Source organism: Antennarius striatus, chromosome 24, assembly GCF_040054535.1.
Source record: "Antennarius striatus isolate MH-2024 chromosome 24, ASM4005453v1, whole genome shotgun sequence".
Taxonomy (NCBI): domain Eukaryota; kingdom Metazoa; phylum Chordata; class Actinopteri; order Lophiiformes; family Antennariidae; genus Antennarius; species Antennarius striatus.
Window position 1 is genome coordinate 4,253,119 of NC_090799.1, and position 14,304 is coordinate 4,267,422.

At 46.2% G+C, this 14,304-nt stretch overlaps 1 protein-coding gene across 4 annotated transcripts in view; it reads left to right on the plus strand.

The window, feature by feature from the left end:
• pard3ba (par-3 family cell polarity regulator beta a) overlaps positions 1–14,304 on the plus strand; it is a 118,788-nt gene that overhangs the window by 33,010 nt on the left and 71,474 nt on the right. For 3 of the 4 annotated variants that reach the window (XM_068309518.1, XM_068309516.1, XM_068309519.1), the window contains exons 5-10: positions 2,909–2,991; positions 6,381–6,467; positions 6,747–6,872; positions 7,796–8,241; positions 9,475–9,614; positions 9,907–10,035. In XM_068309518.1, coding sequence (XP_068165619.1) covers positions 2,909–2,991; positions 6,381–6,467; positions 6,747–6,872; positions 7,796–8,241; positions 9,475–9,614; positions 9,907–10,035 — 1,011 coding nt within the window. Of the gene's footprint in view, positions 1–2,488; positions 2,721–2,908; positions 2,992–6,380; positions 6,468–6,746; positions 6,873–7,795; positions 8,242–9,474; positions 9,615–9,906; positions 10,036–14,304 lie in introns of those variants that run through there. The other variant, XM_068309520.1, reaches the window with a different exon arrangement.

Below are 14,304 nucleotides of genomic sequence, written 5' to 3' on the forward strand. Positions count from 1 at the left end.
GAATTCACAGGTGCAAAACCTGATGAATAAAAGTTTTTCTAGTTCTCAAGCAGTTGTGGAAAAAAAAAGTGAGAGTAAACTCTCAAAACCCCCCAGGGTGTTTAACACACACGACCCAGAGGAGGGCAAAGACAATTTGCTGTGTGTGTATGTGTGTGTGTGTGTGTGTGTGTGTGTGTGTGTGTGTGTGTGTCTGGAAGGCCGTCACAGCTCTTGGGCATATTGAGTCCTGAGCCTGATGGACTTCCAGAGATCAATACACTATCACTTCATCCTCACTCATCCACTGGACAAACCTCCCCCTTATCTCCACACACTCACTTAAGCACTTACAAGTATTGCACACACACATTCTCTTCTGTCTCCTTTTTCTCTTTTTTTTTTTTGTCTTGGAGGAGGTATTGAAAGCTAGATAAAGTGTAATTAAGGCCAATACAGTGATAAATATGCGCCCTGCCCCCTTTGATTGATTTTCCTGTCTGCTGCGGCGAAGGCCAAGGTTGGCCCGCTCCTCTCTCCATCTTTTGATTCGGATCAAGTTTGCACATATGTCTCAGTGTCAGAAGAATGAAGCCGTCAGAAGGCAGCGGCGCTCGACGAGCAGCTGGCCTTTTAATTAACGCGGGCTTCCTGCCACATACGGCTAACAAACGACACATTTAGCGCTACCTGCTAAAAGCGTTTAACCTGTTAATCCTTCCTGCTTCGTCTCCTTCCTCTTCCTCCTCGTCCCGCTGCCCACGTTTTTTTTTTTTTTTTTGGCAGACTTTTATTACCTTGGGGTGTAATGATGCAACACTTGTTAACACAGGAGAAAGCCTGACCTTAATATGTTGCGCTGCGTCCCATGTTCCATCAGCCATGATGTAAAGAAATGACACCTAAACCAGCCGCTTGTTTTCACGCTTCTATCCTTTCAGGATTTTACCTTGTGTGTGTGTGTGTATGTGTGTGTGTGTGTGTGTGTTTGTGTGTGACAGGATGTTGCCACGGCAGTCAGTCGAGGTGATGGATACGACGAGGGTCAGGGGACACCGAAGCGTGTATACAAACAACAAACTCCTTCTTTACACACACAAACACACACTTTTTCCTCAACCGCCTGACATGTAACAGATTACAACAACTCTCTGAGGGAACGCACAACAGAAACACAGACCTCATTACTCCGTTTGACAGCTACCACACAAACACATGCACTCACGGAGGCCTCACATCATACATCTGTACAGAACTCATGTCATTCACACACACACAGGAGCACAAACAGCATCCAAAACACACACATCACGGGTTACAGAACAGACAACCTGATAATTAGATGGGATTCCATATGTTATTCCCTGGACTCCACACCAGCATGGCAGATTATATTCAACAAAAGCATTACACAGTTTCTACACAAAATGTTCACATGCTTTCTATAATAAGAAAATCACTATTTAAAATGCTGATTTAAGTTATTTATAACAAAATAAAGATTTTATAGCCAGAACTAAAGTGATGCTTCGACCTTCAGCGCCCAGGTCCTGCACCGTTAGCAATGTAAAGGCAGTGATCTGACCGACTCGGAGGGATGGGGATGACACTAGAGGCGAGGAGTGAGCGGAGCGAGCTGATTGGCTGAGCACCAGCGGGGCGCCCAAAGAGGAAACGTGTTTGGTTTTTTTTAATGTCCAGATAAAACGGTCACGCTCAGAATCGGGGATTAGACTCTCACTGGTCATATAAGATTTGTGTGTGTGTATCCTATCTTATATAATACATGTACTTGTACTAAAGTGGACACACGGGTGGGGGGGGGGTGTTATGTAATTGAACGTGTGGTACTACAGTGTCATTGTACAGATCTAGTAAAACTGGTTCTAGAGCAAGTGTAAATGTGTTTGGGATGAGCGTACACGTGTTCACCTCCCTTCCTGCCAATGTTGGGTTCCCAAAAGGGTGTGTGTTTGTGGGTGTGGGTGTGTGTGTCTGAGTCAGTGCGAGGATGTCTGTGTGTGCTCTGAGAGGAGACGCCTGTGTGCGGGTTAATGGCGCCGCGTGAAGATGTGCCGCAACAATGGAGCCTCCAGCTTGTTTTTCATCCCCAGCTCTCACACGCGGTCCATTGTGGTGGTGGTGGTGGGGGTTGGGGGGGTTGAACTCACCCCTCCCAGAGAAGTGGGTCATCTTTCTACAGGCACTGCGTTTGTGTTTAGATTCTAGAACACACATTTTCTTTGCAATCGCGCCTCGGCAGTCGAAACGTGAGCGCGGTGGGTTCCACGGCGCATGTTTACCCCGTCGATGACAGAGCGTCTGTGGGGGATTGGGTGTGGTGGAGGGGTGTTGCTAAGGCAACCGATGGTGGGCGGGAGCTTTTTATCCATTAATGCTGGTGACACAATGAAAGTGACAAGGCAGAAGGACCTAATTGCACCCTGCTTGTTTTTGGCGATTTGGGGCAATTTCTCTCTCCCACCCCCAGATTTGTGTTTGAGCATCTCGTAACAGTTTGTCGTCTTCCTCCTTTCTATCCCACGTCTGTCTCTCCCGCATGCTTTTTGTTCGTTCTCCCCCCAGGGTTGTTGATTTTGCCGTCTTATAAATAGAGCCTTGGTACGGGGCACGGATGGAAGGAGGGGGAGGGAGAGGTGGAAAGACAGTAAGAGTGAAGGAAGGACAGCGGTAAGGGGTGGCGAGCTCGGCGTCCGGCGGTTCTTCCTCACTGTCAGAAGGTGATTGATGGTGGCGTGAGATTGTTCTGCTAATTGGCAACAGGCCTCCTCGTGCTCGTCCTCTGGCTGCTTTTTATTGGCTGCCCGCAAATATAGATACTTGCTAGTTTTTCACCGCAGTTATCATCATCATCATCATCATCATCGTCATCATCACCGTGTTTGTGTTGTTGTTGTTTTTTTGACAGGAAATCAACCATGTCCTGAGAGGAGCTTTGGACCGACTGCGCACAGACAGCCCTCCTACCAAGATGAGTCAAGTTCACTTCAGGTAAGAGTGTTTGTGTGTGTGTAGGGGGGGGGAGGGTCATGGGGTGGACCGGTATGGCAGCAGTGATGGAGACAGGGATTAACACCCCAGTCTTTGTTTGACAGTCTGACACCAAATGGATTAAACAGTCTCATGTTTATGTGTGACAGTCTGTGGAGGGGAGGTGAGTTCACACATGTCACTCCTGTAACCAGACATTAATCGTATTTATTTTATGTATTGTAAAAGTTGTCTCCGTGACAACAAGGACTTATTTTTAATGCACAGTTAAAAGTGCTTCGGCCTAAAGGATTGTTCAGAACAAACATTTGCGTGACAAGATGCTTTTAAGGTTCTCGTCTTTTCCATAACTCGTATCCTCCAGGCTCAACAGAGGAGTGAGGGATGCGTCACACACTGATGCGTTTGTCGTACGTCTTTCAGGAGATGTGGATCGACTGCCGTCAGATGGCTCTTGCCTCTGTATGGTTGCTAAAATATGCTCCGGCATGGCGATAATGAACTCACTGCAGTTGATTTTCTAGGTGTGAGTGTGTCCAGTGTGTGACAGAGTAGTGTGATGTAATTCTCTTTCCCCCATCCCGAAATCCACCACTTCAACCTAACTAGAAGTTTGTAATTGGTCATGTGACTTCCTCACAAGGCCATGATTGGCTGTTGAAACAGACAGCACAGATTTCTTCTGTTGTTGGAAGGAATCATTTGATTCGATCAGGCCTTTAGAAAAAGCTCACGGTTCCTCTCAGCTGCTTAACAACGCTCACAGGTCACAGCTTCCCTCAACTATTCTGTAAAATACGTTTGACAATTCTATTACTATAATTTCCTGTCTTTATCTGAATTTTCTAAGACAAGCTCAAATTGCATTATTTATCATCCATGACTCTTCACAGAATGCACGCCTACATTATCTAATGTGCATTTTAAAACTAGTAAACAACTTTCAGAGCAGGTAAATTGGAATTCTGATAAAAGAAATAATTTTAGACCTGCGAGTGCTTCATTAAATCTGTAAAAAAAACAACAACTGATCATCTGAATGGCTTTGAGATACAGACATTAAAAAACTCCATTAGCAGAAATGGCTTTAAATAATTTGTTTCCTGTCAGTCGACTGCCCCGCTCCATAGAGGGAACTGTATTTAACTAAAATACTCGATTGTCAAACGTGGGTGTGTGTACGGTTGAATGAGTGGAACATCTATGGGTGTACACCGCTCACCATGGCAACCCACGCTTTGTCTTTGGACATGTGACTCCCAAACCTCTGGCATGATGGTAGTTTCATTTTCATTTCTCTTTCCTGTCAGTCACGCAGTAACTATGGTAACAAGCTGGACCCTTCATCACAGTGCTTTAGACACCTCGCGCCGCAAATAAAAGAACCTTCCATGGCGTCCTCGGGAGTTTTTCCAATTAGAACGTTTAAAAAAATCGCCCGGGAGACAGTTGTGAGACTTAGCCGGAGTGACAGATGGTGATTTTTCAGAGTTTTCCAGTGCAGTGGTGTCTTGACAGCACTGTGATACCACGGAGGCGCGACTCTCACAGATAGTTTGCCATCCTAACAGATGGTCGGCGGTTGGAGAAGCCGCGGCGAATGTGCGAGGACACATTTTCATCGAGTCCCGACCACAAGTTTGTTCAGCGCTGAGCCTCCGCTGACGTAGAGGAAGTCGACCAAGAGTGGGAGCTCCATCTGTCGAACTCCTCACTGCTCTTTTCATCCCCCCCCCCCCCACACACACACACACTTCCCCAGTGTTTGTGTTTCTGTCAGTGCGATGCTAAAATGGGTGAGCGGAGCTATTCTGCATATTAACGTGCAGAGCTAACAAGCTCCGACGGACTCTGATGAGCTTGTTTGTGTCGTTTGTTTGTTTTTATGTGAATGTAAATGGGTTGAAGCTGTGTGTGTTGTTAGTGCTTCACACACTGTGTAAATACGTATATAATATGCAGGACCAACTTTGTATCTGTGTGTGTGTGTGTGTGTGGTGGTAAAATGATTTACCATCATTTAAAGTAAATTTAAGGACGTGTTGGTGTGCATGTGCAGTTCGTAGCTTGCACGCGTGCACACTTCAGATGTAACCGTATTCTCTCATCAATGTAAATCTTATGCGTGTGTGTGTGTCTGTGAATTCAATTTAAAACAGTGTGACTGATGGTGTTTGTGTGGCTGCAATCGGCGCAGCAATAACAATGCAAATTGCTGGTGTGCGCACGTGGATGTGTGCGTACTGTACGCGTGACCCAGGCAGAGGTTAACAAGGGTGTGGTGACAGTGACAGAGGAGTGTGTTGTAATGATCCCAGCTAGTCCTCAGGCTGGCGTGCAAACACAAAGCGCATAAACCTTGAACTTCTCCGGCTTTGCTCTCAAACAGCTTTATAAAAGCTTTGCAGTGCAGAAAAAAAAAAGAGCCATCGAGTTCTTGGCCTTCACCTGAGATTGCTCTTTCTAGATCATCCGTCTTTAACTTGTCACGAGCCGTTCAGAGGCTGACGGAGACACCAGGGCGTCTCAGGTGAGATCTGAAGACGTGGGATGAGAGCTGCTCTTCTTTTTTTTTTCTTTTTTGGACACACAAAGACTTTTCATCTTGTCTGAGGATGAAGAGGCTTGTTGGTTGACATGCTGCTTCATCCACATCTGCATGTTGACTGGTGCCCCATCCTGCCATCGGGTTTCTAGAGTTCTGAGTTTGTTTCGTGATGTGAAGATTTCATCATGTTCCTGTAGGTTTTTAAGATGTTCTTGTTGCAAACAACACAATCATTAAACTGAACGTCGTTTTTGACCAGAGAGACTTGAGATTTCCAGTTAGAGAAACCTTGGCTTTGTTTGTCGACACTTTTTACAGAAAAATGTGTCGACAAACCGGATTGATCCGGAAACCTTGCTATTCTAGACCGATCGGCCTCAAACAGAAGCTTTATTGTCCTGTTTATCTGCTAAACGCCGCCGTTCAGAGGTCATTAGAGGATCTCCCTGTTTTATTTGTGTCTGTCCCTCGCTTTTATCCCTTTGGTACACCGGGTTTGTAAGAAGCAGGTAGATAACGGTTGAAGTAACACACACGCACACACACGCGCACACACACACACACACACACACACACACACACACACACTTGTCTGATGTTTGTCAGGACAACACATAAGTTAATTTGTATCCCTATCTTTGTCGCCCAGAGGAAAATGCAAGTGGATTTTGAAGGGCTTGGATTGTGTGTGTGTGTGTGTGTGTGTGTGTGTGTGTGTGTGTGTGTGTGTGTGTGTGTGTGTGTGTGTGTGTGTGTATCAGTGTCATTAGGATCAGTGTTATTAGGACTGTGTTCTTACTCACTATCTTTAAGGACATCTTTGTGTATATTTCATTGGCAGCACCCTGACGAGGACGGTGGAGTTTCCGGCTGACTGGGGGCCCCTGGGTATCCATGTGATCCCCTACTGCTCCTCTCTTAGTGGACGGTAAGCACACATCCACGTGGACATGCACACACACACACACACACACACACACACACACAAACACTTCGTAATTATAGCTACACACACACACTGCTCCCAATGCGTCCATATGTAATCAATCATACGTTCACGGAGAGGCAGATGGCAGTGATGACTTATCTGATTGCATGCCAACACTTGAATTCTTGATGCTTTTCTATACGTGTTTACCACAATGAATTCGTAATGATCTCACGCTCACGTGTGTGTGTGTTTATGTGTGTGTGTGTGTGTTTCAAGAACGTTGGGCCTGCACATCAAAGGCATCGAAGGAAATAGTCGCGCCAGGAAGGAGAACCTCTTCCACGAGGAGGAGTGCATCGTCCAAATCAACGACATACCACTCCAGGACAAGACCTTTGCACAGTAAGTACGGCGGATGAGCTGGTGGGTGTGTGCGTGTGTGTGTGTGTGTGCGCGTCTATGAAAACACACACTCCTTAAAGCACTGTGCAGAGAGATTCTAATGTGACGGCAGGTTTGAAAGCACTTCCTTGTCAGATACAAATACCTATTCTAGGGAAATAGTGCAGTTTATACCTGATCTGTATTTAAGAGGACATGCAGTTTTGCCAGGTTCTCGCCTGACTGGAATTTGTTCTAAAACACTGATTAACAATTCATGTTGACAGCCTGTCAATATGACAGGCGTAGTTTAGGAATCCAGACAATTTTCTGAATTTACTTCTCAAAAACCACCAAAGGAGTTCCTTCTTCATTTCTTTGTATGTCAGAGAAATAATTAGCAGCTTAAACAAAAACCCCAGAAGCAGAAAAATGAAGTGTTCCCTGTTAGCGCCCCACCACCAGTCCAGGGAGATGCTTCACTCAGTTTGATGTCTCCATCAGATGAAGACAATTCCGTCTCATCTCCATCACCACTTCTACGCTCACAGAAGTGTTAAATGTATGTATCTTCTTCTATCCTCATTCCAACACTCTTCTACATCCTTCCATCCTTCTTCTCAACCCCTTCTCTCCGTCCTCTCCCCAGTGGAGCTGAATAGCTCCATTTAACTGCATCCCACTGTGTCGTCACTTTTGTGTGGATGCTTTGCTGATAGAAGCCTATTAAAGGAGTGGAAAGAGATTGCTGTAAGGTCCCCCCGTCTGATGGGGACCACTGTGTCCCAAAACAGCTGGAAGAGCTACTCTGTGCTTGATCCAAAGAGAATTCAGCTCCAGTAATGAATACAGGCTGCCTTCACCCTCCTCATCCTCTGCTCTTTTCCCCTTTAACATCTCAGATGATTCAAAAATAAAAACGTTGCTGCTTTTCCATTCCCCAGGTCACAGGACGTGTTCCGCCAGGCTATGTCCGACTCTTCCGTTCATCTGGAGGTCCTTCCACTGGTCAACAAGGCCCGATACGAGAAGACTCTGATCGGTCAGCTTTTTACCGGCGACGGCAAAACTGTCCGTGCAAACGCCATCCCCCAGCAGGAGTCCAAACAAGACGCCAAACCGAGCACCAAACTAGACGCAGGTCGATCGGGAGCCCGTTCCAGAACCCCCGATCCGACTGCCGTCAGTGCGCTGCAGGTGGAGCCCCAGTATGGGAGTGGCTCGTCGGAGAGGGCCTCCCCTGCATCTCCAGCCAGGGAGACGAGCGACTCCCCGACACCCGGGGGCCTTAGTCAGAGCCCCCCAGCTAGTAGGAGCTCTGCTCTGCCCAGTCTGGCCAACCTAACCAACAGGAAGGGCGGCAAGAGGATCAAAATTGACCTGAAGAAAGGTAACACGGAGATATCACAAGTATGATCTCATATTTTTTTCTGGGTGTTTGCTTGAACATTCTAACCCGGTCTGCTTCTCAGCAAATTCATAAGATGTATTGTTATGGGACAGTGAAAGGATAGATGTAACGCACACAAACACATGTAGACCCACACATACATGCTTGCAACAGGTACCCAGAGAAAGCGAGAAGATGCCCAGAAGAAAGGAGAGGAGAACCTGGGCTCCACCTTTTCTCTCTCCAGCCCAGAGCTCCATTCACAGCTGTTTCATTGTTAGTTTCTTTCTTCTCCTTCGTCCCACTTTCAGCACCTTTCCTCCATTCTTCTTTTGTCTGAGTTTCCACCCCCCCCCCTGTCTCCGTTGATCCCTTTCACTTGATGAAAGATCAGAGCAGAGGATATTATGGGGTCTCTAACACCCTCTTCCTTGGCAACAGGCTCTTTCTCTCCTTGATTGACAGGCAGTGAGGTTTAGGTGCGCTAATGTAGGGCAAGCAGAAGCTTAGCTTGGAGACCAGATAGCATCGCTCACCGCCTTTAGTATGCCACGCTGGATTTGCTCTCAGTGTACGCGCACAGACACACACATACACACAAATGCAGACATAGAGGCAGAGAGGGAGGGAGAGCGTGGCACATTTCACTCATGGCTTGGGGCTTGGGAAGCCGTGAAAAAGGGAAAGGGTGGTGGCACTGGGGGTTGATGGCTCACGTATGTGTGTGTGGCCTCAGAAACACACACACTCGCACAAGTGTGTGTGCATGCACACACTTCTTAAATGTATACACACAGATAAACGCTCACCCTTAAGGAAAATCTTTGTGGAAATCACGTCGCATCCCCAGGGAGAGGAGCTGGAGACAGGAATAATGTCTCTCAGATTCTTATTCTTCTCTTTCCCCCTGTCTCTCTCTCTCTCTCCTTCACTCACACCCCCCTCCCATACACACACACCTCCTTTCCTCCTTCTCCCTCTAGCTCCCTTCATCAGCCACCGTTCGGCCTGCTCACACGTGAAATTAAAGGCAGAATCTGTCTAATCCGGCTAGGGGAGAAGCCTTGCCTTGTGGCTCAGAAGCTGAGCCAGGCAACAAACCCCCAGAGGAAAACAGGCTCTGAAACAGTAGCTAGTGAGGAAGAGGAGGCTAAAACCATTCCAGGTTCACAACAAGGATCAGCTGGACAGAACAGGAATGGGGGAAACTGACAGGCTGCTTTGTCTCTGCAGGGTCTGAAGGTCTGGGCTTCACTGTGGTGACCAGGGAACCCTCTGTCAATGCGCCAGGACCAATCCTGGTGAAGAACATCCTACCGCGCGGCGCAGCAGTCAAAGATGGTCGCCTCCAGCCTGGAGACCGCATCCTGGAGGTAAGGCAGACTTCAAACAGCCATTGCAACAAAATTTGGTACCATGGCATCATTATTAAGACATTGAAATTTTCTTAAAAATGTTCCAAAATGGTTTCAAATCATTGACTGCAGCCCTTTCTGTTGAAAAATGTAATTCACGTCTATAGACGTCAGACAACAGAGGACAACTAAAACCAAAGCCTTCATTTGACATATGAGAGAAAGACAAAGGTGTCTACATACTGTCCACATGGATGAAACACAAACTTGATACTCTTTTTGCATTTTCTCTTTTGTGGTTTGTGTTTAGGTGAACGGCGTGGACATGACCAACCGTAGTCAGGAGGAACTTGTAGCTATGCTACGCAGCACCAAGCAAGGAGAGAGTGTGTCGGTGGTGGTGGCCCGACAGGAGGATATCTTCTTCCCGCGGGAACTGGTAAGAGACAACAAACCTACAACATGTCCTGTCTCTCTTCATCTTTAGCATTCCGCCTCCTCCTCTTCATCCCTGTTTTCAAACTTTTTCTTGTGGTCAGTTTTTCCTTTCCTGTCCTCGCACACCAACGCCACTGGGGCACACTCCTGCTTTCCTGCCTTGCTCTAGTTTGTTGACACAGCGATGTCACAGGAAGTAACACATAAACCGCAACCGCCGTGCAGGAAGTATGCAGATGTTGACACCCGGCGGGTGTTAAGTGACCATTTACCTGACAAGGTCAAAGGTCTGGAGTCATGGCTGCGAAACCGACATGGTTTGACTGTTTCTAATAAACACACATCCAGGTGGTCCCATGAAAGTCGACCCTCTCATCCTCATCAAATGGTGTTTTCGCCTCTGTCCTGGTTATTCTGATTATTCCCCATCCGTTACTTCAAAGAGTTCTCAAGAAAGATGCACGGGGCTTTGTAGTGACTGATGCATATTCACACCTAAAGAGCTGCACACAAAGTGCTTAGAAAATGTGCACACAAGTGTTCTCTCATGTGCACACACACATGCATGCAAAGACGAAGACATCACACGTCTTTTAAAAGCCAAGTTACTGTTTCCCGAAATAGTTTGCCCTCATTAATGGCCCAGCAGTCTTGGCATAACAAGTGCACTTTAAAGATCCTCTTTAGACTTCATCTAAGACGTGCATGTGTTTGTGCATTAAAGAGGTGTGTGTGTGTGTGTGTGTGTGTGTGTGTGTGTGTGTGTGTGTGTGACTGTGTGTGGAATGAGGGAGAACCTTCACTCCCATCTCTGTGGAAGCTGTTGAAGTTGTTGTTACCCTGTGAGATCCGGTCCTTATCTCTGCCAGTCCTCCACCTCAAAGATGGTTTGATGTCCCATAAATACACACACTTACACACATTTACCGACACACACTCACAACCACAAGCACACACAAACACCCCTAGAGTTCCTTCCTCGTTGAATGAAATATGTGGACCCCCAAAAAAGGGAACATTACATAACGACACAGAAAGTTCATGATTAAAAGTAAGCAAATTAGCATTCGCAAACACACAAGTTGGAACACGGAGTACAGGCAGCCAATAAAAACCAGATTCCTGCCTCACTGTGGAGATAATTTCCGCTCCTCTTCCCTTTCAACCCATGTTTTCTCCCATTTTCCACTTCTTTTAATTGCTCAATTTTTCACGCTGCCACTCTTTAAGTCGTACGTTCAAAAAGAAGTTCCAGCGGCGAGCGATTTGCAACGATTTGGCCGCACAAAAGCCGTAATGACAATGGAAATGCGTAAGGTCAATGTGGCCATCGTTGAAGCTGCCACTCACAACCAACCCACCTACGCAGACATTACCAGAGTCCTTGCAGGAAGTCGTGGAGCCCGTCAGGTTCACATCGTTTCACGCTGACTTCAGCAGCGACTTGCTAACACAGCAGTTTGAACCAAGGTCATCTGGTTAAAAGCTAGCGCTCGTTTTTCTGCTCCATCTCTTTTGTCAGAGTAAAAGATTTATACTCTATGCTCAAGCATTCATGGTCTTTTTGTGTTGCCTTGTCCAAGTTAAGTAGACTTTTAGAGGAACTCTCCAAATTGCTGATTGATTAGTTTCAATAGAAGAGGGTATTGATGTTTCACGAGCAGCTTGTGGTTCAGTGGAAGCACTCGGCAGCGCTGGGAGACATGCTGTTCTCTTTTCAGTCGGAAGAATAACAATAAAGCTGGATAATTAGTCTCATTATTAGGATACAAAGGGAGGCCGGTTTTCAAGCCTTTCTCCTGTACTCTCTCACACATTCTAAGTAATTAAAAACTGATAAGTTCTAATCACAGTTTCATCCCTGTCAGCATTTTTTCATCTCCAATGCTCGACGCCCTTAATTCAACGGGCCTCGTTTTGTTTCTAGGCGGAGATTAGAGTTTTGTGATGTACAGAATTTTTTTTTTTTTTTTTTTTGCGGGTGCGATAAGCGTGTGTTCGTGGAAGTAAAAGTGTGTGTTTGTGTGCAGAGCTGAATAATGCCAAGGACAGGATGGAGGGGGTCACTCTGCACATGTTTGACCCTCTGTTGCCGGCATACCTAGGCCAGTCCACAGGAAGAAGGTCGTCAGGCAGAGAGGGACTCAACCGTGTTGCGGTTTTTTCCCTCCCTGACTTCATTTAATTTGTCGTCTATCCCTCCCACCAACCTCTAACTTTTTTTTTTCCTGTCACGCTAAAGCTCCTCATTCTATTTCATTATCCCCTCTCCTCCTCCAGTACGCCCGAATTATCCCTCAATCAGTCATTTTACTTTCTATTCTGTTGGATGTGAGGCAAAGGTGTAAAGTGGGGAAGAGGCAGACATTAAGGCGATTAATTGGCAGCTCCATCGTCTACGCCGAGCGTGGCCAGATCTCATCTTAATTGAATGTCGCTCTCACCACTAATCCCACCGCTTTGAACCCCCCCCCCCATTTAGAAATCCTCAGCGACAAAAGGCTCTGTGTGTAATCGCCGTGTATCACCCCCTCCTTGCCAACCACCCTGGGGTAAGAAAGAGCTCCTTTTTTGTCTCCTCATTTGGGGGTTGAAGAGGGTGGTCTCTCCCCCTGACTAAAAGCTTGTTAAAGAGCCATCGCTGAGGGCCGGCGGCTGAGAGAGGAAGGGGCGCTGAGTGGAGCCAAGGGGTCTCAGCCACCCCGGGGATACAATTTGCCCCCAAGGATAAGGCATTAGCGGGGATATTGCAGTGGGAGTGTTGAGGCCCGGGACCACCACTGAGATTCAGTCACTTGGAAGATACAGCGGATAAGAGAGTTGAGTTTGTGTAACTTGTAAAGCCCAATATTCACCATCCGTCACCTGGTGCTGATGTAGCTCCATCACAGAGGTATTTAAAGCCTCCCAGGTTGTCGTCTAAGTCTTCTCAAGTCTCTCTCCTGTAGGAGAGTAGAGGATTGTCTCTGTAATACCTTCGGTTTTGAGTAACAGTTCCCCGAATTGTCTTGTTGATAACAGTAAGCCGTGAGTGAATGTTTGGTATTATTCTGAAATGCAAGGAAGATTGTCGCTTGTTTTCTTTCATCACGTCAAGGATCTTGTTTGGAGCTTATTGAGTCGTCACAGGTGTAAAAGTATGACGTCTATGTTAGGTAGACGACCAGATGAACAACGAGATGTTGTGCCTCACCTGATGACGCCTCCTGGATGAAATGTTTGAAATGTTATTCCTTTTTTAAATTTATTTAAGAAAGGAAAAACAATAACAATTAATAGTATATATATATTTAAACATTTTTTAAATTTAAAAAAATTATTAAAATTTATTTTTAAAAAATTACATTTTTACATTTTTTTAAATGAATAAAAAATAATTAGTTTTCTTTCTTTATTTTGGACATGCTTGGTGAAGCGCTGATGAATGAAGTCTACCTGGTGTCTGGTGTGTCTGGCTCTAATTAATGGCTCCCTGATTTGAATCTAAAGTAAAAGTGGCGACTAAATCTGATTGCACTCCCATGTCCTTCAATATGGTGCATAATGTAAAAAAAAAAAAAAAGCTTTGGATTCTTGAATCAGTGACGCTGATGTAAAGCTCAGCAACGTCGGTACAGAGACTCCCATCTTTAAAACTGGGACAGCCAATGAAACGTCTGCTCTGGCTATCTTCATTTTATTTGCTGGATGAACCTCTGGGATACTCATGGAAAAAAAACAAAAGATGTGTTCACACATGAAATCACATGTATCCTCTTATCCTCCCCCCCTCTTTTAAGGAGTGTTTTCAAGGTGCCTTCTATTCTTCACCCCCCCAATGGACCTAATTTGACATTTCCTCCCTGCTCTCCTGTTTGCCATTATCTAATGACAGACATTTTCCTTTGTCTCCATCTGTCTCTTTTCTTTCTTAGTTTTGAAGCCCCTGCCTCCATTACTTTCGTCACATTAAATCGCGGTGGGTGAGGTCTGGTGGGGGATGTAAAGAGAGAGAGACCTGTGGAGTGTGGGAGAAAGAGATATTGAGACGGGGAGGAGGTGGTGAGGGTAGAGATGTACAGTCAGGGGGAGAGATTAGGATGAAATGTAAAGATGGAGGAGGAGGGAGTGCGAGCGAGTGGAGCGGGTATACCTCAGGGATGGGTTATTACTTTTAAACGCTCCTCTGCGCCTCTATCTTCTGCCCTCCCTCCCCCCCTCTTCTCTTTCCTCCCTCTTCCTCCCCCACTGCTCTGGGAGGAGGTATGAAAAGGTTATTATGTTTCCTTTA